The sequence below is a fragment of the Rhinoraja longicauda genome, chromosome 37 (genome assembly GCF_053455715.1).
Source record: "Rhinoraja longicauda isolate Sanriku21f chromosome 37, sRhiLon1.1, whole genome shotgun sequence".
Taxonomy (NCBI): Eukaryota; Metazoa; Chordata; class Chondrichthyes; order Rajiformes; family Arhynchobatidae; genus Rhinoraja; species Rhinoraja longicauda.
Window position 1 is genome coordinate 8681000 of NC_135989.1, and position 21360 is coordinate 8702359.

The 21360-nt window shown below is 48.3% G+C and overlaps 1 protein-coding gene across 2 annotated transcripts in view; it reads left to right on the top strand.

The window, feature by feature from the left end:
• LOC144610604 (adhesion G protein-coupled receptor E5-like) overlaps positions 1-21022 on the top strand; it is a 61986-nt gene extending 40964 nt beyond the window's left edge. The window contains exons 14-25 of one of the 2 annotated variants that reach the window (XM_078429416.1): positions 1417-1503; positions 2103-2277; positions 4236-4355; positions 5347-5534; positions 7718-7894; positions 9339-9530; positions 10814-11049; positions 11969-12035; positions 12901-12992; positions 15450-15618; positions 16552-16638; positions 18287-21022. In XM_078429416.1, coding sequence (XP_078285542.1) covers positions 1417-1503; positions 2103-2277; positions 4236-4355; positions 5347-5534; positions 7718-7894; positions 9339-9530; positions 10814-11049; positions 11969-12035; positions 12901-12992; positions 15450-15618; positions 16552-16638; positions 18287-18292 — 1596 coding nt within the window. In that variant the 3' untranslated portion in view covers positions 18293-21022. Of the gene's footprint in view, positions 1-1416; positions 1504-2102; positions 2278-4235; positions 4356-5346; positions 5535-7717; positions 7895-9338; positions 9531-10813; positions 11050-11968; positions 12036-12900; positions 12993-15449; positions 15619-16551; positions 16639-18286 lie in introns of those variants that run through there. The other variant, XR_013549439.1, reaches the window with a different exon arrangement.
• Positions 21023-21360: the final 338 nt, after the last annotated feature.

The following is a 21360-nucleotide window of genomic DNA, read 5'->3' on the forward strand; positions in this document are numbered from 1 at the left end:
AGCACCTGTGGAGGGAACGGACAGACCAGGTTGTGGGTCGGGACCATCCTTCAGGATTTCACATTGTAGTATAAGAAAATAACTGCAGATGTTGGTACAAATCGATTTATTCACAAAATGCTAGAGTAACTCAGCAGGTCAGGCAGCATCTCGGGAGAGAAGGAATGGGTGACGTTTCGGGTCGAGACCCTTCTTCAGACTGAAATCTACAATTGCACATTGTAGTGTCCACTACAATCAGACTGAAGAAGCTTCCTGACCTCGAAACATGTTCTCCAGAGATGCTGCCTGACCCGCTGAGTCCCTCCAGCACTTTGCGTTTCACACTGTGCACCATACCCTGTAAAGTACTTGTAACGCTCTGAGACCGCGAAAGGCATTAGGTAAGTTGTGATGTAGCTTTACAGGACCTTCGTTAGGCTAAATTTGGACCATTGCATACAGTTCTGGCCGCCACATTAAAGGAAGGATGTGGCGGATTTGGAGAGGATGCAGAATGACAATAGACAATAGATGCAGGAGGAGGCCATTCGGCCCTTCGAGCCAGTACCACAATTCAATGTGATCATGGCTGATCATCCACAATCAGTACCCCGTCCCTGCCCTATCCCCATACCCCCTGACTCTGCTATCATTAATAGCTCTATCCAACTCTCTCTTGAAAGCATCCAGAGAATTGGCCTCCTCTGCCTTCTGAGGCAGAGAATTCCATAGATTTACAACTCTCTTAAGTGAAAAGGTTTTTCCTCATCTCCGTTCTAATGATGTCTGGATTAGGTGGTGTTAGCTACAGGAGAGATTGGACAGACTTGGATTGTTTTCTATGGAATGCCAGAGGGTGAGGGGAGACGTGATAGAAGCACATAAAATGATGAGAGGCATAGATGGGGTGGACAGCCAGCTTTTGGGCGAGAGGGGCATAATTTCAAGGGGGCATGTCTTTTACACAGGGGATAGTGGGTGCCTGGAACACACTGATGGGGGTGGAGGTGGAGCAGATATCATCATGGTATTTAAGATACTTTTGCATTTGCACACGGATATGCAGGTAACGGAGGGATATGGGTTATGTACAGGCAGATGAGTTGGTCTTAGCATCGGGTTGGGCACAGACAATGTGGGCCGAAGGGCCTGTTCCTGTGCTGTGCTGTGCTCTTCTGTGTTTATAAAGGCAACCCTTCTTTATAAGCAACTCCTTCCTGTCATCGCCACCATTTAAGCCGTGAGGTCCAGTGAGAGTTGCCATGGTACATGACACTCACACCACCCCTGTACACAAGCGGTTTTACAGCCTTTATAGTCAGACGTTAATAAGTAGATTTGGAAGACCCTTTTTCCAATTGTTTGTAACGTTGGACTAATTCCCCAGCACGGCCAGTCCAATATCTCTAACTGTTGCCTTGTTCCTCTGTCCAGTTAACCTCTGCAGACGACGTGCTGCAGAAAGCTGATTGCTTCAAAGATAAAATGTGTCAGGATTTCAGCGTGGAAAGTGATTTCAAGGTAAGGTAGCCCTACGATCTTACCTTTGGGTAAATGTGGTGTGCATCTGAGATAGAGAATGACACGAGGGTGTTTATAAAGATTCTGTGGGCGGCACAATGGCGCAGCGGGTAAAGCTGCTGCCTCACAGCGCCAGACACCGGGATTCGAACCTGACTTTGGGTGCTGTCTGTGTGGAGTTTGCACGTTCTCTCTGTGACTGTATGGGTTTGCTTTGGGACCTCTGGTTTCCTCGCACATCTGAAAGACGTGCGGGTTTGTAGGTTAATTGGCCCTCTGTAAGTTGCCCCGAGCGTGTAGAGAGTGGATGACAACCTGGGATAACATGGAACTGGTGTGAACGGGTGATCGATGGTCGGTGTGGACTCAGTGGGCCGAAGGGCCTGTTTCCATACTATTTCAGACTTCCAGCATTCAATATCACGGAGACATTGAGAATGGAAACAAGCACTTTGGCTCAACTCGTCCATGTGGATCAAGATGCCCTATCTACGCTAGTCCCATTTCCCCATGTTTTGCCCATATTTTCTCAACATTTCCAAACCATGTAACTGCAATGTTTTGCTTTCCAATATATTGAGTGTTCTCTCCACCCTTAGGGCATGGAAACCTTTACAAACAAGGTTCTCAATCGTTCACTACTGAATACCACGAACATAAATCAAAGGCTGGAGGTGGTAACAGCCATATTGGATCTTGTGGACAAAATGGCCATGGCAATAGCTCTCACTCTGCCCAGTTCACAAGTGAAGACCATCACAACAGATTCATTTGGTAAAGTACTCTCTGTGGGAAACTTTCACCATCGCAACAATGGTTCTCGTTGCTAGTTACCGTGTGTGTGAAACTAGATTTAAGTGAAGGGGTGGCAATGTGGAGTTTACTTTGAAATAATCAGCTTTGAGCCCGAAGTGCCTGTTCATCACTTGGTGTTGAATAGATGAAGATGGACTGATTGAGATGTTGGCTCTTGATATCAATTTTACCGCAATATTTCCTGATGCAGAAAATCAACAGAACTGCAGATTTGAGGGAATTTGGGGGGGAAAAGTCCCGGAAAATGCTGGAAACACTCGGCAGCTCTGGCAGCATCTGAGGCAAGAGAAACGGCCAATGTTTCAGGTTAAAGATGTGAACTCTTTCTCTTTCCACACATTCTGCCTGAGCTGTTGAATCCACCGCCTGCTGTGTATTGATGTCAAAGTCGCTGAGACCGCGTGGGAAGGGCTTGGTGCAACACGACAAGCCAGGAACGGTGAGGTGTCCCGTCTCACAGTGTTGTACCTGTTGCCACAACTCCACATAAAGGTTACTCAGGGGACACTGTCAGCCGGGGTTTCTGTTTCGTGTAGGAAGGAACTGCAAATGTTGGTTTAAACCGAAGATAGACACAAAAAGCTGAAGTAACTCAGCGGGACAGGCAGCATCTCCAGAGAGAAGGAGTGGGTGACGTTCGGGTCGAGACCCTACTTCAGACTGGTTAGGGATAAGGAAAACGAGAGATATAGACAGTGATGTGGAGAGATAAAGAACAATGAATGAAAATATGCAAAAAAGTAACGGTGATAAAGGAAACAGGCCATTGTAAGCTGTTTCTTAGGTGAAAACAAGAAGCTAATGCGACTTGGGTGGGGAGGGATGGAGAGAGAGGGAATGCCGGGGCTACCTGAAGTGAGAGAAGTCAATATTCATACCACTGGGCTGTAAGCTGCCCAAGCGAAATATGAGATGCTGTTCCTCCAATTTGCATTTAACCTCACTCTGACAATGGAGGAGACCGAGGACAGAAAGGCCTCTGTGGGAATGGGGAGGAGAATTAAAGTGTTTAGCAACCGGGAGAACAGGTAGGTTCAGGTGGACTGAGCAAAGGTGTTCAGCTAAACGATCACCCTGTTTCCCAGCACTGTGTGGCTGTGACTGCTGCTGATACCCACAAACTCCAACTGCAGGCTCCTGCCCACTGTTCACACTCGATTCACAACCTTCTCTAAAGAAAACAATGCCTCCTTCTCTGGCCTGTCCATGGGACTGGTGTTCCTCAGTGACTGGATATCTAAATACTAAAACTCTTGTTTGTTTGTTCCTGAACTACAGCCAAAACAGTACACGATAGCGTAACAATTTTAGGCCCACCTTACTCACCGCCATCACTTTGGTGCTAATGGAAGAAGTTTCATTGAAATCAGTGTTATATTTTTAAAGTTATTCACATTTTAAAGTCTAAATCTATCTCCTAGTGAGGGAGGGGGAAGGATAAGAGTGGTTGTGGGGGATGGAGTGGGGGGAGGGGAGGGGAGTGGGGGAGGAGAGGGTGCTGCAGGAGAGGTTTGGGCCCAACGGGTCCACTTGGTCTAGTTACCACTAAATCTTTCCCGCTCTCTCTCTCTCTCTCTCAAGCCACATCTTCCCTCATGCATGGTACCCAGGTGTGATTTGCCCGAACCATCTTCATAGCAATTCAACAATGCTTCAACAGTGACATCCATCAGGACGTTCTGAGGTTGAGAGAGACACAGGGTTGAGGACTAGTCAGCCCAGACTCTGTGCTCAGGGTGTGGAAGTGGGTCTCCAGGCTCCCTCCAGGCTCAGGGGCAAGAGCAATACCTGAGCCACAGCTAACAAGTGTTGGCAGGCTGTTAGACCTTGGGGACTATTGCAAAGCTTGCGGGAGAAAGAGAGGGATCAGTTCTGTTGCCACTGCACGCTTCACAATGTCTAATCTTTTCTCATAGTTCTGAAGGTCCAGGTGATTGGAAAGAAGAATAACAGTGGGGACCACTTGGTGGAGATGCAAGTTGGGAGCAATGTCATGAAGATATTCTGGAGTTCAATCACTGGAGGGACTAACCCCGGTAAATGCTCTGTCTCTTTCCCATCCTTTCATACCTGGTGTGTAGACATCACAGGAACTGATGGAACATAGAAAACAGACACAGCAGAGGAACAGATCCTTTGGCCACAACATCAGTGCTGAACATGAAGCCAAGATAAACTAACCAGCCTGACCATGATCCATATCCCTCCATAGCCATGTGCTTATCTAAAAGCCTCTTAAACGCCATTATTGTATCAGCTTACAGCAAGTTCCAGGCACCCACCACCGTCTGTATTAAAAACTTGCCCCACACGTCTCCTTGAAACCTTGCCCTTTTCACTTTAAAGCCGTGGTCTCTAGTCTAGATATTTGCTACATTCATCATCTCATTCCACAGAAAGGCATCATCTAGATGATGATGGGTGGAAATCATAGAATCTTTTATCCAGAGTAGGGGAATCAAGAACCAGAGGACATTGGTTAAAGGTGAGAGGGGAAAGATTGAATAGGAACCTGAGGGGCACCTTTTTAACACAAAAGGTGTTAGGTGCTGCAGGAGTTAGTTGTGGCAGGCACTATCGCAATGTTTAAGAGACATTTCGACATGTTGAAACATAAACACTCATGGAGAGGTGGGTGTGTGGAACAAGCTTCCAGAGGAAGGTTCTATAACAGCATTTAAAAGATATTTGGACAGATACATGAATACAAACATTTAGACAGATATGGGCCAAATGCAGGGAAATTGGACAAACTTAGATGGGACATCTTGGTCGGCAGGGACCAGTTGGGCTGAAGGGCCTGTATCTGTGCTCTGTGACACAATGACTCTATCTTGTGTGAAGGCCGCTCGATGATCTCCCGATCCACCACTGTTTACAGCTGGTTTTAATGCTCCGAGCCGCAGTACAGGGCACCACTGGAATGGGTGGTGTGTGCTGTAGACCTGCCTTTTATGTCCAGTTACTGTAGTCTTGCAGCTGACGTTTCTCCACACTCACCAATGGTTGAACTGTTATCTCCGGCAGGGTTTGTGGCTGTTTCCTTTCTCGTATTCAATGACATGGAATCCCTGTTGAACAGAGAGATTAAAGGAGGAATCCCAACCCAGAGGACGGTCCCATTGAACTCCAAGGTGGTCTCAGCCACGATCAGCAACAAATCCGTCAGCTCCAAGCTGGAAAAAATGGTCAATTTCACAATGAAACTCAACCAGGTTTGTAAATACCACCCGAGGTGTTTCCCGATGGATGATGGGCTCCCCCAAAGGTACAAGTGGGAAATAGTTCCTGAACTCAGAATTAAGCTCCTTCTGCCCCCATTGGGTAAGTCCCCATCAAATCTGGGTCACATAAGTGCTGAAAATTGCAAGGTGTCATCTAGGACTAACTGGGCAAGTAGATGAGGGAAAAGCTAAATATGTAGGAAAGAAAACTGCAGATGCTGGTTCCAATTGAAGGTAGACACAATATGCTGGAGTAACTCAGCGGGCCAGGCAGCATCTCAGGATAGAAGGAATGGGTGACGTTTCGGGTCGAGACCCTTCCTCAGACTGATGTCAGGGGAGGGGGCGGGACAAAGATAGGATGTAGTAGGAGACAGGAAGACAGTGGGAGAACTGGGAAGGGGGAGGGGAAAGAGAGGGACAGAGGAGCTATCTGAAGTAGGAGGAAGGTGCAGAGACTGGAATGAAAACAGAAAATGCCTAAAACACTCAGCATATCAGGCAGCATCTGTGTAGAGAGGAACAAAGCTAACTTCTCATTCTCTGCAGAACCTGCCTGACCTGCTGAGTACTAGCACCATCTTGTGTTTACGTTAGACTTGGATGAGAGGATTGGCTCTGATTGCACTCTTGGTGAACGATCAGGAAGAACCTTTGCTCTGGGCTATTCACTGCTGGGAAGTCACCGTACACTGGGTGGGGATGGGCGTCCATGTGACCCTGGTTAACCCACCACACCCTGTAGTGTGAAGGTTGGCAGGGCAGCAGACACACTGAGACTGGCTTCAGGCCTGATGTCTCCATGTAAGCTGGATCTGAGCTGGTCGCCTCTCCATTCATATCATATCATATCATATCATATATATACAGCCGGAAACAGGCCTTTTCGGCCCTCCAAGTCCGTGCCGCCCAGCGATCCCCGTACATTAACGCTATCCTACACCCACTAGGGACAATTTTTACATTTACCCAGCCAATTAACCTACATACCTGTACGTCTTTGGAGTGTGGGAGGAAACCGAAGATCTCGGAGAAAACCCACGCAGGTCACGGGGAGAACGTTCAAACTCCTTACAGTGCAGCACCCGTAGTCAGGATCGAACCTGAGTCTCCGGCGCTGCATTCGCTGTAAAGCAGCAACTCTACCGCTGCGCTACCGTGCCGCCCTACTCACCGTTACTCAGGGTCAGTGCAAGGAGACCTGATGCAGGAAGTGGAAATCCCACATCTGACGGAGAGGGGAGAAGGGTTAGAGATTGGTAATGAGGCGGGTCAGAGGAGGAGGCCCTCTGCCACCATTACTCAGGTGGTGGTGCAGCTGTAGTTTCAGAGTACAGCCGCCATTTCAATGTTGGACAATCCCCATCACTGGGCACGGTGGGGCAGCGGTAGAGTTGCTGCCTTACAGCGAATGCAGCGCCGGAGACCCGGGTTTGATCCCGACTCCGGGTGCTGTCTGTATGGAGTTTGTACGTTCTCCTCGTGACCTACGTGGGTTTTCTCCGAGGTCTTCGGTTTCCTCCCACACTCCGAAGACTTGCAGGTTTGTAGGCTAATTGGCATGGTAAATGTAAAAATTGTCCCCAGTGGGTATAGGATAGTGTTAATGTGCGGGGATCACTGGGCGGTGCGGACCCGGTGGGCCGCAAGGGTCTGTTTCCGCGCTGTATCTCTAAACTAAACTCTGGAGAGATGCTGCCTGACGCGCTGAGTTACTCCAGCATTTTGTGATACCTTCTATTTGTACCAGCATCTGCAGTTATTTTCCTATATAAACTAAACTGAAAGACAATTCCCACCACTGCTGCACTGTGCATGTGGGATGTCTGCTGGGATATTGTAGAAGGAGCTTCACTCTCGATACACTCTGACTCCTCTTCCCCAGGCCTGTTTGAATGTGGAGGGAGTTTCCCTCTGTATATATCCAGCGCCCCCATCCTGGGGCAGTTTGGTGGGACAGTGCGGTGAGATTGGTAGCAATGGTGTTCCCTCTGTTGTGTTAAACGTGATCCTGTGACCAGTTTCCCACCTGCAAGGAGATCACTGAATTGCTGTCACCAAAGGGACAGGCCATATCTCATGTTTTCTGTGCTAACACAACTTGGGGAAGTGTGAATGCTGAAGCTGTTATCAGGAGGATTCCATCGATGGTTAATAGAGGTTTCTCTTCCCAGCCGCAGGAACAGCAAGACAACAAGAAGCCAACATGTGTGTTTTGGAAGACGAAGGCCGGGGATAGTGTCTGGTCCCATGAGGGTTGTGCAACGCATGACTTCAATCAGACACACGTGAACTGCCAGTGTGGCCACCTCACAAGCTTTGCTGTTTTAATGGCTCCTGTTGATCTTAAGGTACGAGGTCGCTCAACAGAAAAACTAAAGAGGGAACAAGTCAGAGTGAAGGAGACACAAGAATGGGAACATACCCATCAGCCCACCATGTCCATGCTGACCCTCAAGCATCTATTGGTCTGAAGAAGAGTCTCGACCCGAAACCTCACCCATTCCTTCTCTCCAGAGATGCTGCCTGTCCCGCTGAGTTACTCCAGCCTTTTGTGTCTATTAAATCTGCTACTTGATAGACTGAAGTCTTCAGTCTGAATAAGGGTCCCGAACCAAAAAATCACCCGTCCTTTTTCTGCGGAGATGCTGCCTGACCTGCTGAGTTGCTCCAGCACTTTGTGTCTATCTTCAGTATAAATCAGCATCTGCAGTTCCTTTGTACACAATGCCACTACTTGGCCTGTTGCCTTCTACACCTTGGTGATTTAAGTCGTACTTTGGAGTGCTGTGAGGTAGCTACCTCTCCCATCCACTCAATCCGGGTTTCCGAGATCACAGGCACCCACTGGGTGAAATTGTTCCTCCTCAAATCTTCCCCAAACCTCACACTCTTTCACCTCCACCGATACCCTCTATTTTTAGATGCCTGTGCTGTGGTATAAAGTTCCTCATTATCTACTTCATCTCCACCCTTCCCATTCGGAATTTGTGTACCTTAATCAAGTACAATCAACCTTACGGGAGGAATCAAGAACTGAGGGACATGGGTTTAAGATGAGAGGGGAAAAAATTAATGGGAACCTGAGGAGCAGCATTTTCACACAGTGGGAGGCAGGTATGTGAAAGGAGTTGAGACAGGTCTAATGGCAACGTTTAAAAGATGTTGGACAGATGTTTGGACTCAAAGGTTCTTGAATGAGGGGTTGAATGGGAAGCATTCTAGAACACAATGAATGGTGTTCTAGAGGTTGAATGGGCCTGGCCCAGAGCTCCAGCCTGTTGTCCCTGTAGACACCTCGAATATCAGAGCCTCAGGACATCAGGGAGACAGGGGTTCCTGATCACAAAGGAATTGATGGTCAATGTTCTGGAACACGATGAGTCGGTGCCTGTAGATCTAGAACCCAAGGGGACCTGGACCAGACCTGCATCATGTTGTCAATGAACACTTTGGGGGTATCATAGCCCCAGGACATCAGGGTTGGTGAATACGAGGGAATTGATGGTTTGCGTTCTGGAACACGATGAGTTGGTGCCTGTTGATCTAGAATTCGAGGGGATGTGGCCCAGAGCTCCAGCCTGTTGTCAATGGACACTCTGGGAGTATCAGAGCCCCAGGACAACAGGGTTGGTGGATACGAGGGAATTGATGGTTGGTGTTCTAGAACACGATGAGTTGGTGCCTGGAGATCGAGCGCTCGAGGAGACCAGGCCCAGACTCCATCGTGTTGTCCCTGGAGACCCTGCCGCTGCTGTGGTGTGAACGTTGTGTCCCACATTGTGCCCGCTGCAGGATGCCTTGCCCTTGGAGGTGATCACCTACATCTGCCTGATCGTCTCTCTGCTGTGTCTCGCCGCCTCCATCGCCATCTTTCTCAAATGCAGCTCTATCCAGAACGCCAACACCACCGTCCACAAGCACCTGAGCTTCACCCTCTTCCTCGCACAGTTTGTCTTCCTGATAGGAATGAGGATTAAACACAAGGTGAGAAATCCAAGCTGCAGCTTCAAATTCTCAGCCCTCTCCTGAACCTTGACCTTATCTACATCTCTCATAATTTCACATACTTCTTTCAGATCTCCCCTCAGCCTCCAAGTATTGCTTCAGAGAAAATAGTACATTTGCTCAACTTCACCTTTATGGGAAAACTCTCTAATCCAGGCGGCGTCCTGGTGAACATTTTCTGCATCCTCTTCACATCCTTCTAGTCATAGACTTGGTTGAATTACAGATTTATTTAATTAATAGACCAAGTGAACCTGTTGGGCCCAAACCTCTCCTGCAGTGGTGCAGCACCCTCCCCTCCCCCACTCCCCCTCCCCTCACCCCCCCTCCTCTACCCCCCCCCCCTCCCTCCGTCCTCTGCCCCCTCCCTCTCCCCCCTCCACTCCTTCCCCCTCCCTCCCCCCTCTCCCTCCCCCTTTCCCCTCCCCCAGCTCCATCCCCCTCAACCCCACTTATCCTCCCCCCGCCCCCCCTCCCTCCCTAGGAGATAGATTTAAACTTTAAAATGTGAATAACCTTAAAAATATAACACTGATTTCAATAAAGCTTCTTCCATTGCCACCAAAGGGATGACAGTGAGTAAGGTGGGCCTAAAATTGTTGTGCTATTGTGTACTGTTTTGGCTGTAGTTCGGGAACCAACAAACAAACAAATTAGAGTTTTAGTATCTAGATTGGTGGGGTTGAAGTTCACGTCCTGGGTCCAATCCAGCAATTGACCCATTCTGCTTGGCTGCTGGTTATCAACAGAAATGTGCCATTTAATTACACCACTGGACCTTGCTGGAGATATTGGGACCCCGGACTCTTGCAGAGCTCCAAATTCATAATTCTAAACTCGGTTTAGTTTAGTTTAGAGATACAGCTGGGAAACGGGCCCTTTGGCCCAACAAATCTACGCCGACTAGCGAACCCCCACACACTATACTACACACACGGAACAATTTACAATCTTTTCTTACCCTCACCAATTAACTTACAAACCTGTACGTCTTTGGAGTGTGGGAGGAAACTGGAGAATGTACAAACTCCTTATAGACAGCACCTGTAGTCAGGATCTCTAGGCAGGCAGCGACTCTACCGCTGTGCCATTGTGCCACCCTAATACTTAGTCACATGTACAGTGATAATCGTTTCTCTGGGTATCTGCGTGTGTGTGTGTGTGTGCCTCTGCCCCTCTCTCTGACCATTCCTACCGGTCTATGACCCACTCTGCTACCATCCAGTGCTGCCCATTAACCCGGCTGTTGCCTTTTTCTCTAGGTGGTGTGCGGTCTGATTGCAGGCTGTTTGCATTACCTCTTTCTCACCGTCTTCGCCTGGATGTTCCTGGAGAGTTTGCAGCTTTTCATCATGTCCAGACACCTCACCGTCACAAACTACACTCGCACGCACGTCATCAAACGAAAATACCTCTACGTTTCCAGCTACGGCGTGCCTGCTGTGATAGTCGTGATCTCAGCGGCAATAAACCCCAAAGGTTACGGATCGGAAAATCAGTGAGTAACAACTTATGGACAGGACGGCGGGATACGGGCCAAACGCTGGCACGTGGGACTAGGGTGGATGGGGCAGCTTGGTCTGTGGAGGCCGTCAGGGGATATTTTCAAGGCAGAGATAGACAAATTCTTGATTAGAATGGGTGTCAAGAGTTATGGGAGAAGGCAGGAAAATGGTATTAGGAGGCAGAGATCAGCCACGATTGAATGGCGGAGTGGACTCGATGGGCCGAATGGCCTAATTCTACTCCTATAACTTGTAACTAGTGAAGTCTATGTGAGCCTCTCATAATTTTATATACTTCTATCAGATCTCCCATTCCCTCAATCTGGGAGCAATCCAAGTAGAAATAAAAAAGGTTATGTGAGAGATTTTGCTGAGACTACAACTCCCAGAATCCTAAGCCCCAGAATTGCAGACATGGAAACACAGAGCATTTAGTGAGGTGCCAGAGACATACTGGGTGTGTCCAATGCCATGGCCTGTGGTGAAGTTTCTGGTTGTCAGGGTGGCACGGTGGCGCAGCGGTAGAGTTGCTGCCTCACAGCGACAGAGACCCGGGTTCGATCCCGACTATGGGTGCCGTCTGTACGGAGTTTGTATGTTCTCCCCATGACCTGCGTGGGTTTTCTCTGAGATCTTCGGTTTCCTCCCACACTCCAAAGATGTACAAGTTTGTAGGTTAATTGGCCTGGTTTTAAATGTAAAATTGTCCCTAGTGTGTGTAGGATAGTGCTAATGTGCGGGGATCGCGGGTCGGTGCGGACTCGATGGGCCGAAGGGCCCGTTTCCGCGCTGTATCTCTAAACTAAACTAAACTAAACGATACTAAACAGTGACCCTGTGTGTGTCAGTGCCTTCCACAAGTACTTCATGAGCCGAGTGAGAGTCAGTAACAAAACTCTTTCCTCCTCACAGCTGTTGGCTGAGCCTTGAGCGGGGCTTCCACTGGGGTTTCCTGGGGCCGGTCTGCCTGGTGAGCGTGGTAAGCTTCCCTCCCCCCCCCAACCCAACAACACCTCACTAAACGCTTCACTGCTTGCAGCTGATGGCAACTCTATGTCAGTGGTTCACCAGAATGCTGCCTGCAATAGAGGGGATTAGCTACAAGGAGAAGTTGGACAGATTTGGATGGTTATCCCTGCATTGCTGGAGGTTGAGGGGAGAACTAACAGAAGTACATGAAATTAAGAGTGGCAGAGATAGATAGGGTAGACAGTCAGAACATTTTCCCAAAGTGGAAATGTCAAAGACTAGAGGACGTAGCTTAAGGTAGACACAAAATGCTGGAGTAACTCAGCGGGTCAGGCAGCATCTCAGGACAGAAGGAATGGGTGACGTTTCGGTACGAGACCCTTATTCTCGCCCCGAAATGTCATCCATTCCTTCTCTCCTGAGATGCTGCCTGACCCGCTGAGTTACTCCAGCATTTTGTGTCTACCTTCCATTTTAACCAGCATCTGCAGTTTTTTTTACCTACACATAGATTCAGATGTAAGGGGCTAAATTTAAAGGAGATGAGTGGGTTAGGTTTTTTTGCACATAGAGTGGTGCGTGCCAGGAACGCGCTGCCAGGGGTGATGGTGGAGGCAGATAAGGTAGTGGTGTTTAAGAGGGGTTTAGATAGGCACAGGATATGTGGGGAATGGAGATACGAGAGGAGAAGGTTGCCGGGGAGAGGTGAGGGCCGGCAGAGTCTCGGATAGAGGGAGAGAGGGTGACGGGGAGCGCCGTGGAGTGGTGAGGGGAGAGTGGGTGGCAGCGGGCGAGAAGGGAAGGCACCGGAGGGAATTGTGTATGGGATGTGGAGGATGTCATCCTCAGCAGACTCTGTTTCTCCCCCTCTCCAGGTCAACACCGTGATGCTAGCTTGGACGCTCGGCCTGCTGAGGAAACATTTTGCCTCACGCAACAAGGAAGTGTCGAAGCTCAAGGAAACCAGGTACGTGGAGCAGAGAACATTGAACTGTACAGCCCAACAACCAGGCCCTTCAGCCCACGATCACGTGCTGACCACGATCAACGTTGCAACTCATCCCATCTGCCTGCATGTGGTCCACATCTCTCCATCCTCAGCCTGTTCAAGAGCCTGTCTGAATGTCTCTTAAATATGACCATGGTATCTGCTTCCACCTCCTGTCCTGGCAGCGCATTCCAGGCACCTATTACTCTGTAAAACAACTTGCCTCTCAAATCTCCCCAAAACTTTTCCCCGAAGGTAGACACAAAAAGCTGGAGTAACTCAGCGGGTCAGGCAGCATCTCTGGAGAGAAGGAATGGATGAAGATTCGGGTCGAGACCTTTCTTCAGACTTCTTCTACTTCTTGCGTTTGAGGCAGCAGAAGTTATGAAGCTGCTTCTGCTTCTGCTGTCTCTGTTTGTTGTCGTTCGCCTGACTGAGGTCAGTTGACTGGGCTCACCACGGGGAGGTCGACATCATGAGCCCCAGACTGAAGAAGGATCTCGACCCGAAACGTCACCCATTCCTTTTCTCCAGACATGCTGTCTGACCCACTGAGTTACTCCAGCATTTTGTCTACCTTCGATTTAAACCAGCATCTACAGTTTTTTTCTCCAATTAAACGCTCCCCCTTACACTTTAAACCTATGTCCTCTAGCATTTGACCTTTCCTCCTGCGAATAAATCTCTACCCACCTTATGTGTAGGAATGAACTGCAGATGCTGGTTTAAATTGAAGACCGACACAAAATACTGGAGTAACTCAGCGGGACAGGCAGCATCTTTGGAGAGAAGGGGTAATCTGATGAGAAGTATATAAATGTACTAGACCAAGTGGACCCGTGGTGAGCCCAGTCAACACCCCGCAGGCGACGTCACCCATTTCTTCTCTCCAGTGATGTGACCTGCCCCGCTGAGTTACTCCAGCATTTTCTGTCTACCTTATCTTTGCCTCATAATTTTAAGTTTTTCTTTCGCTCATCCCTCAGCCTCAGTCGTTCTGGGGAACACAATCCAAGTTTGTCCAACCTCGCCTTACTTCTAGAACTCTCTGATCCAGCCAGCATTCTGGTGAATCTCTCAAATCTCCTTTAACTTTCGCCCTCTGAGCGTCAAGCCATGCCCTTTGATATGTGCGATTTGCACCCTGAGAAAAAAATCCATCTTCCTTATTTACGCCCCTCATCTATATACTAAATCTCTCGTTTGTTTGTTTGTTTGTTCCTGAACTACAGCCAAAATGGTACACGATAGCCCGACAATTTTAGGCCCACCTTACTCACCGTCGTCCCTTTGGCGCTAATGGAAGAAGTTTCATTGAAATTGGTGTTATATTTTTTGTTATTCACGTTTTAAAGTTTAAATCTATCTCTTAGGGAGAGAGGAGGGTGGAGGGAAGGGAGATAAGGTTGTTGAGGGGGATGGAGTGGGGGGAAAGGAAGGAGTGAGGGGGAGGGGGTGGAGGGAGGGAGGGAGTGGAGGAGGGAGGGGTGAGGACAGAGGGAGGGGAGGGGGCAGGGAGGGGAGTGGGGAGGGTGCTGCACCAATGCAGGAGAGATCTGGGCCCAACGGGTCCACTTGGTCTAGTAAATTTATATACTTCTCATCAGATTACCCCTTAGCCTCCGACATTCTGGAGAAGGCACTCCAAGTTTTTCCAAACTCTCCTTGTAGCTCAAACTCTCTAATCCAGCCAGCGTTCTGGTGAATCTTTTCTGCACCCTCTCCTCATCCACCACAACCTTCCTGTGATCTGGTGACCAGAAATGCAGGCAACGGTCGAAATATGATCGCTGGTGACTGGATGGGCTGGGAGACAGCAGGGTCCCAGGGTGGGTCTCAGTCCAAGGTGCTGATCTCTGACCACGGTGACAATGGAAGTGGCAAGGGAAGCTGGATGAGTTTACAGATCCAGCGGGGAATCAGGCCCTTCGGCCCACCGACTCCGTGCTGGCCCTTGACCACCCGTTCACGCTAGTTCTATGTGATCCCACTTTCTCATCACTCCCTGCACACTGGGAGCAAATTGCAGATGGCAATTAAACTATAAACCCACACGTCTTTGGAGTGAGGGAGGATACCGGAGCCCCTGGAGGAAACAGACGTGGTCACAGGGAGAACGTTCAAACTCCACACAGGCAGCAGCCAAGGTCAGGATTGAACCCGAGTCTCTGGCGCTGGGAGGCAGCAGCTCTACCCGCTGCCGCCTCTCAAGTCAGGATCAATTTCTTCACGATGATGTTCTCATTGATCTGCACAGGAACAGGCCCTTCGGCCCACAATATCTGCGCCATAAGGTTTTTATTTGAAAGATGCACTGATTTTATAACGTGCTGTGGGGTGTTCAGAATGCCCCAAGAGTGTGGACGATCCCACATGGAAGGAGTTTATTCATACGATGTTTCCATTGACCTGCTCTGCTTCTCTCCTTGTGTACAGAACCCTGACCCTAAAGGCGGCCGCACGGCTGCTGGTTTTGGGAACCACTTGGATCTTGGGAATATTCCAGTTGAATGAGAGCACCCTGGCGATGTCCTACTTGTTCACCATCATCAACAGCCTGCAGGGGCTGTTTGTTTTCCTCATTTACTGCGTCTTCAACCGCCAGGTGAGGAGAAGCTCCGCAGAGAAACCTTCCCTCCTCTGATGCTGCGCTCTGCACTCTGACACGGCTGTGGTCTATATTCACCAGGTTAATCCCCGGGATGGCATGACTGTCATATGAGGAAAGATTGGAAAGACTGGGCTTGTATGCACTGGAGTTTAAAAGGATGAGAGGGGTTCTTATAGAAACGTATAAAATTATAAAAGGACTGGACAAGCTAGATGCTGGAAAAAAATCCTAATGTTGGGGGAGTCCAGAACCAGGGACCACACAGTCTAAGAATAAAGGGTGCCATTTAAAACTGAGATGAGAAAAAAACTTTTTCACCCAGAGAGTTGTGAATTTGTGGAATTCTCTGCCACAGAAGGCAGTGGAGGCCAATTCACTGGATGAATTTAAAAGAGAGTTAGAGCTAGTGGAATCAAGTGATATGGGGAGAAGGCAGGCACAGGTTACTGATTGTGAATGATCAGCCATGATCACAATGAATGGTGATTGCTGGCTCGAAGGGCCAAATGGCCTCAGCCAGCACCTATTTTCTATGTATCTATGTTAACATTTAGACAATCACTTGACTTGCAAGGCGTAGAAGGCTACAGGCCAAGTGTGGGTAAATGGGATCAGTATTGATGGTTCCTTGATTGTCAGCACGGAGAGGATGGGCCGAAGGGCCTGTTTCTCTGCTGAACAACTCTGTGACTGAAGAGAGATGCAGAGAATCACGACCCTGTGAGAGAAAATGGCGGACAGGCCAACCCAACAGAACTGGTGAGAAGAGGAGGCATCTTGGAGACTCGCTCCTGAGCGAGTGATCCCATGGAGATGCTAATGGCAGAAGCCACTGGATAAGTGTAAACTCTCACGACTGTGGGACAAAAGCGCGTTGAACGGTTGGAAGTTTTCTCCATGTGTTGAAATATTCCTATTTTGTCGAAGGTGACTACTGAATGCCGGAAATGGTTGGACAGAAAGCACAAGCATTTCACCACTGAATCCTCACTGATTCAGATGACCTCGACTGAGGTAAGAGGCTTTGTCCGGAAACACAGAGATCCTCAGCAGGTCAGGCAGCGTCCGTGGAGAGAGAACGACTCCAGTCGATGATCTCACGTCAAACTTGCTCCTCTGGAAGGAAGGTGGAAGGAAGGCTCATCCACCTGAAACATCAACTCTGTTTCTCTCTCCACATCTGAACTTTTCAGGGCTCGTCCTCACAATGTGAACGATGAGGCAGTGCAGCGTAGGCTCACGACATTGATCCCTGGGATGGCGGGACTGTCATATGAGGAAAGATTGAAAAGACTGGGCTTGTATGCACTGGAGTTTAGAAGGATGAAAGGGGATCTTATAGAAACATATAAAATTATAAAAGGACTGGACAAGCTAGATGCAGGAAAAATGTTCCCAATGTTGGGCGAGTCCAGAACCAGGGGCCACAGTCTTAGAATAAAGGGGAGGCCATTTAAAACTGAGGTGAGAAGGAACTTTTTCACCCAGAGAGTTGTGAATTTGTGGAATTCTCTGCCACAGACGGCAATGGAGGCCAAATCACTGGATGGATTTAAGAGAGAGTTAGATAGAGCTCAAGGGCTAGTGGAATCAAGGGATATGGGGAGAAGGCAGGTATGGGTTATTGATTGTGGATGATCAGCACTGATCTCAATGAATGACGGTGCTGGCTCGAAGGGCCGAATGGCCCCCTCCTGCACATATTTTCTATGTTTCTATGGAATCCGCAGTGGTGGAAGTTTATGTTAAATGTTATTTTATGTGGCTGTGTGTCTTGTTGCATTTCACTGCGTATGGCTGTATGGTAACTCAAATTTCACTGTGCCTTAATTGGCACATGTGACAATAAATTGATCTTGAAATCTTGAACATTCAGACACGGGGTGATCAGTGGCAAGTGGTTCATAAGTTCAGAAGATATAGGAGCAGATTTGGGCCATTCGGCCCATCAAGTTACTCAGTGATTCAATTGTGGCTGATCTACTTTTCCCTCTCAACCTCGTTCTCCTGCCTTCTCCCCATAACCCCTGATAGGCTTAGGGGGGCTGACCAGGTCCTGGCTATGGTCAGGTTCCCAACTCAGCTATAGACCAGACCCCTGAAGACAGAGGGAGATTTTCTGCCTCCACTCGGCTATCTGCTGCCCTCTGCTGGAGTCTGAAACCCGGATGACTATCAATAACAATGCTATTTGTTCCTCTTGCTGGGAGTGGCATCCATAGGCTCCTGGCAAGGTACCCCAGCCCTTCCCCATCCTCGCCCCTCCTCACCCAAGTGGGTGACAGTGTCCGACAGACTATTGCAGGCTACTGCAGGTGATGGACACAGTGTGGTCCTTGCTCCCATTCCATCCCTCCTGCTGTCCCTGATGACCCAGACGGAACATTGTCCACCTGGTAGAACAGACAGCACCGTGGACAGAGGATCCTCACATTCTATATCTATCTACAGCACTGTCTACATCCCTCGTTTCCCTTTATCCTGACTATTCTGAAGAAGGATCTCGACCTGAAACGTCACCCATTCCTTCTCTCCAGAGATGGTGCCTGCCACGCTGAGTTACTCCAGCATCTTGTGTCCATTTCAGGTCCATGTGGTTGGTCTCAACTGTGTGTTGATTGGAGCAAAATAATTCATTGCAATCTCATTTTGTTTTATCCAGACATAAAACGATGTAAACGGAAGGTTTCAAGACTCAAGGACATGATTTATCTCAGTGGATTTTCCTCCTTTCATGCTCTCTCTGTCGCTCCCCACCTCGCTTGTGCTTCCCACTCCGAAAATTATGTGTTGAAGTCACACTTCAGAGCTGGGGGGATTTGCGTTTCAGGCCAGCTCGCTTCTCTTCACCAAGCCTAGAATGTGGCTGGAGACATCCGAATTTGCTGAGCCTTCTGAGGAAGTCGAGGTGTTTAGTTTAGAGATACAGTGTGGAAACAGGCCCTTCGGCCCACCGTGTCCACGCCGGCCAGTGACCCCCGCACATTAACACGATCCTACACACACACTAGGAACAATTTTTACATTTATACCAAGCCAATTAGCCTACAAACCTGTATGTCTTTGGAGTGTGGGAGGAAACCGAAGATCTCGGCGAAAACCCACGCAGGTCACGGGGAGAAGGTACAAACTCCGTACAGACGGCACCCGTGGTCGGGATCGAACCCTGATCTCCGGTGCTGCATTTGCTGTAATGCAGCAACTCTACCGCTGGACCACCGTATTGATGTGCTGCCTTAGCCACATTTAATGTCCATGCACGCATGGACACACATGCACACGCAAACGCAGACAGCCCTGATGCACAAGTACAGCAGAGACACACACTCACATTCACACACTTGTACACGGACACACACTCACACCCACAGGTACGCACACATACACGCATGCACACGGACTCACAAACACAGAGATCCCTGAAGCACAGGTACAGCAGAGAGACACGTACACACAGACGGACACACACGCTCATACACATACATACACTCATACACGCATGCACACGCACTCACAAACGCAGATAGCCGTGGTTGTCAGTGTGCTTGATCAGGGCGATTCAGTGATGATATTTACATCTGGGAATGTGATGCTCTCCCCCATCTCCACTTCAGCTTCATTGATACAGACTGGGCCATGTACCTCAACCCAGCCCCTCAGGTCCACCACCAGCTGATTCCATCTGCTGACATTGAGGGAGCGGTTACTGTATAATTTAACGTTTTCAAGTGCATCTATGAATATGAGTCTGTAAAGGAATGATATTTGCTGCTTTTTTTCTGTGCGTGTGATTACCAATCTGTTTTTTGCTAATTTTCCGAGATTTGCCCATTATAAGGAGTCATAAATTGCCCATTTCCTCCATTATAAAGAGTCCCTGTTTCCCTTGAGTGAAGGAGACTGAGAGGTGACTCTTATACAGAGTTTTGTGAAACCATAAGGGGTGCAGATAAAGTGGTTGGGTACAATCTTGTTCCCAGGGTCGGGGAGTGTAAAACTAGAGATTTAAGGTGAGAGAGAAGAGATTTAAAGGGGACACGAGGCACAATTTTTTCACACACAGAGTGGTGAGTTTAATAATTGAGCTGTCAGAGGAGGTGGCAAGGGCAGTTATAATTCCAACATTTAAGAAACATTTGGACAGGTTTTTGGGTGGAAAATGTTTAGAGGGACATGGGCCAAATGCAGGCACATGGGACTAACTCAGAATGACATCTTGGTTGGTTTAGACGTGTTGTGCTAAAGACACTGCGATGTACAAGTCTAGGATTGTATTATTTTGCTTATTTACTATTGGGGTGTGCCACTGTGGAGCCAACATGGTTGAGATCATCTCTGGTTAATGTGAGACACCAGATTTGGACTCTTAAATTTAAGTTTTGGTTTATCATTGTCTTGTGCACCATGGTGGCGGTGAAAAGCTTTATTTTGCATGGTATCCAAACAGATCGGATATACCATACACAAATACAGTCAATGGAAGTACAATAGGTAGAGCAAAGGAGAAGATACAGAGTGCAGAATATAATTCTCAGCATTATAAGGCAACACTTGACCTTACTGGAAATGTTGCAGATACAGGTATGGAGCTGTGTATATGTACAGCTCACACATGTACACATACAGTACACACACATGTACCAGATATAAAACTCCGGCAAAAGATCGGTACAGCACTTGTCACGTGTACACTTCATGTACATGCACGCATGGACACACAAGCACACGCACACAAAAACGCGGACAGCCCTGAAGCACAAGTACAGCAGAGAGACACACAGATACACACGCGCGCACACACTGACACACACACTCATACGCACACACTCATGCATGGACACACGCGCACACACACTCACACCCACATGTATGTGCACGCACACACATACGCATGCACATGCACTCCCAAACACAGAGAACCCTGAAGCACAAGTACAGCAGAGAGACACGGACACACATGCCCATACATGCACACACACATACACACGCACACACTCATACGCACATGCACTCACAAACGCAAACAGTCCTGAAGCACTAGTACAGCGCACGCACACATGGACACACGCGCGCACACTCACACACACTTGTACTCTCACACACTTACACACTCACGCACACAATCACCACTGACGGTTTTGAGGCCATTTTTAGCTTGGTTTTAACTGGCTAACTCAGCACTGGTGGAACCAATACCACACCTTATCCACCTCTATTTTGGTGACAGTGAACCTTTATAAACAGAACCAACATGAAGGAGCTTCTTGCTTTATTTGCCTTCATAACAATAGTTCAAAAACTATACTGAAATGATATTTTTTATTGCAAATATACTTATGATTGTTTCTTTGCAAAGGAGGCTATGCTTGAAAATTACTGTATTGTTGATCAAAATTGATTTAATTAAACTATCTTGATGAATAAATCTTTATGCATCTACAATGCCAAGTGCAATGGATAGTGCTGAAGAATAAATGAGATCTTAAACTTCGGTAAAGAATGGAGATGATCAGATATTTCTCCCGTCAGTCCCATCCAGAGGCATCACTGCTGTGAGTTTAGAGAAACAGTGCGGAAACAGGCCCTTCTGGCCCACCGAGTCCCCACCGACCAACAATACCCGCACATTAACACACACTAGGGACAATTTACACTTATACCAAGCCAATTAACCTACAAACTTGTACGTCTTTGGAATGTGGGAGGAGACCAAAGATCTCAGAGAAAACTTATGCA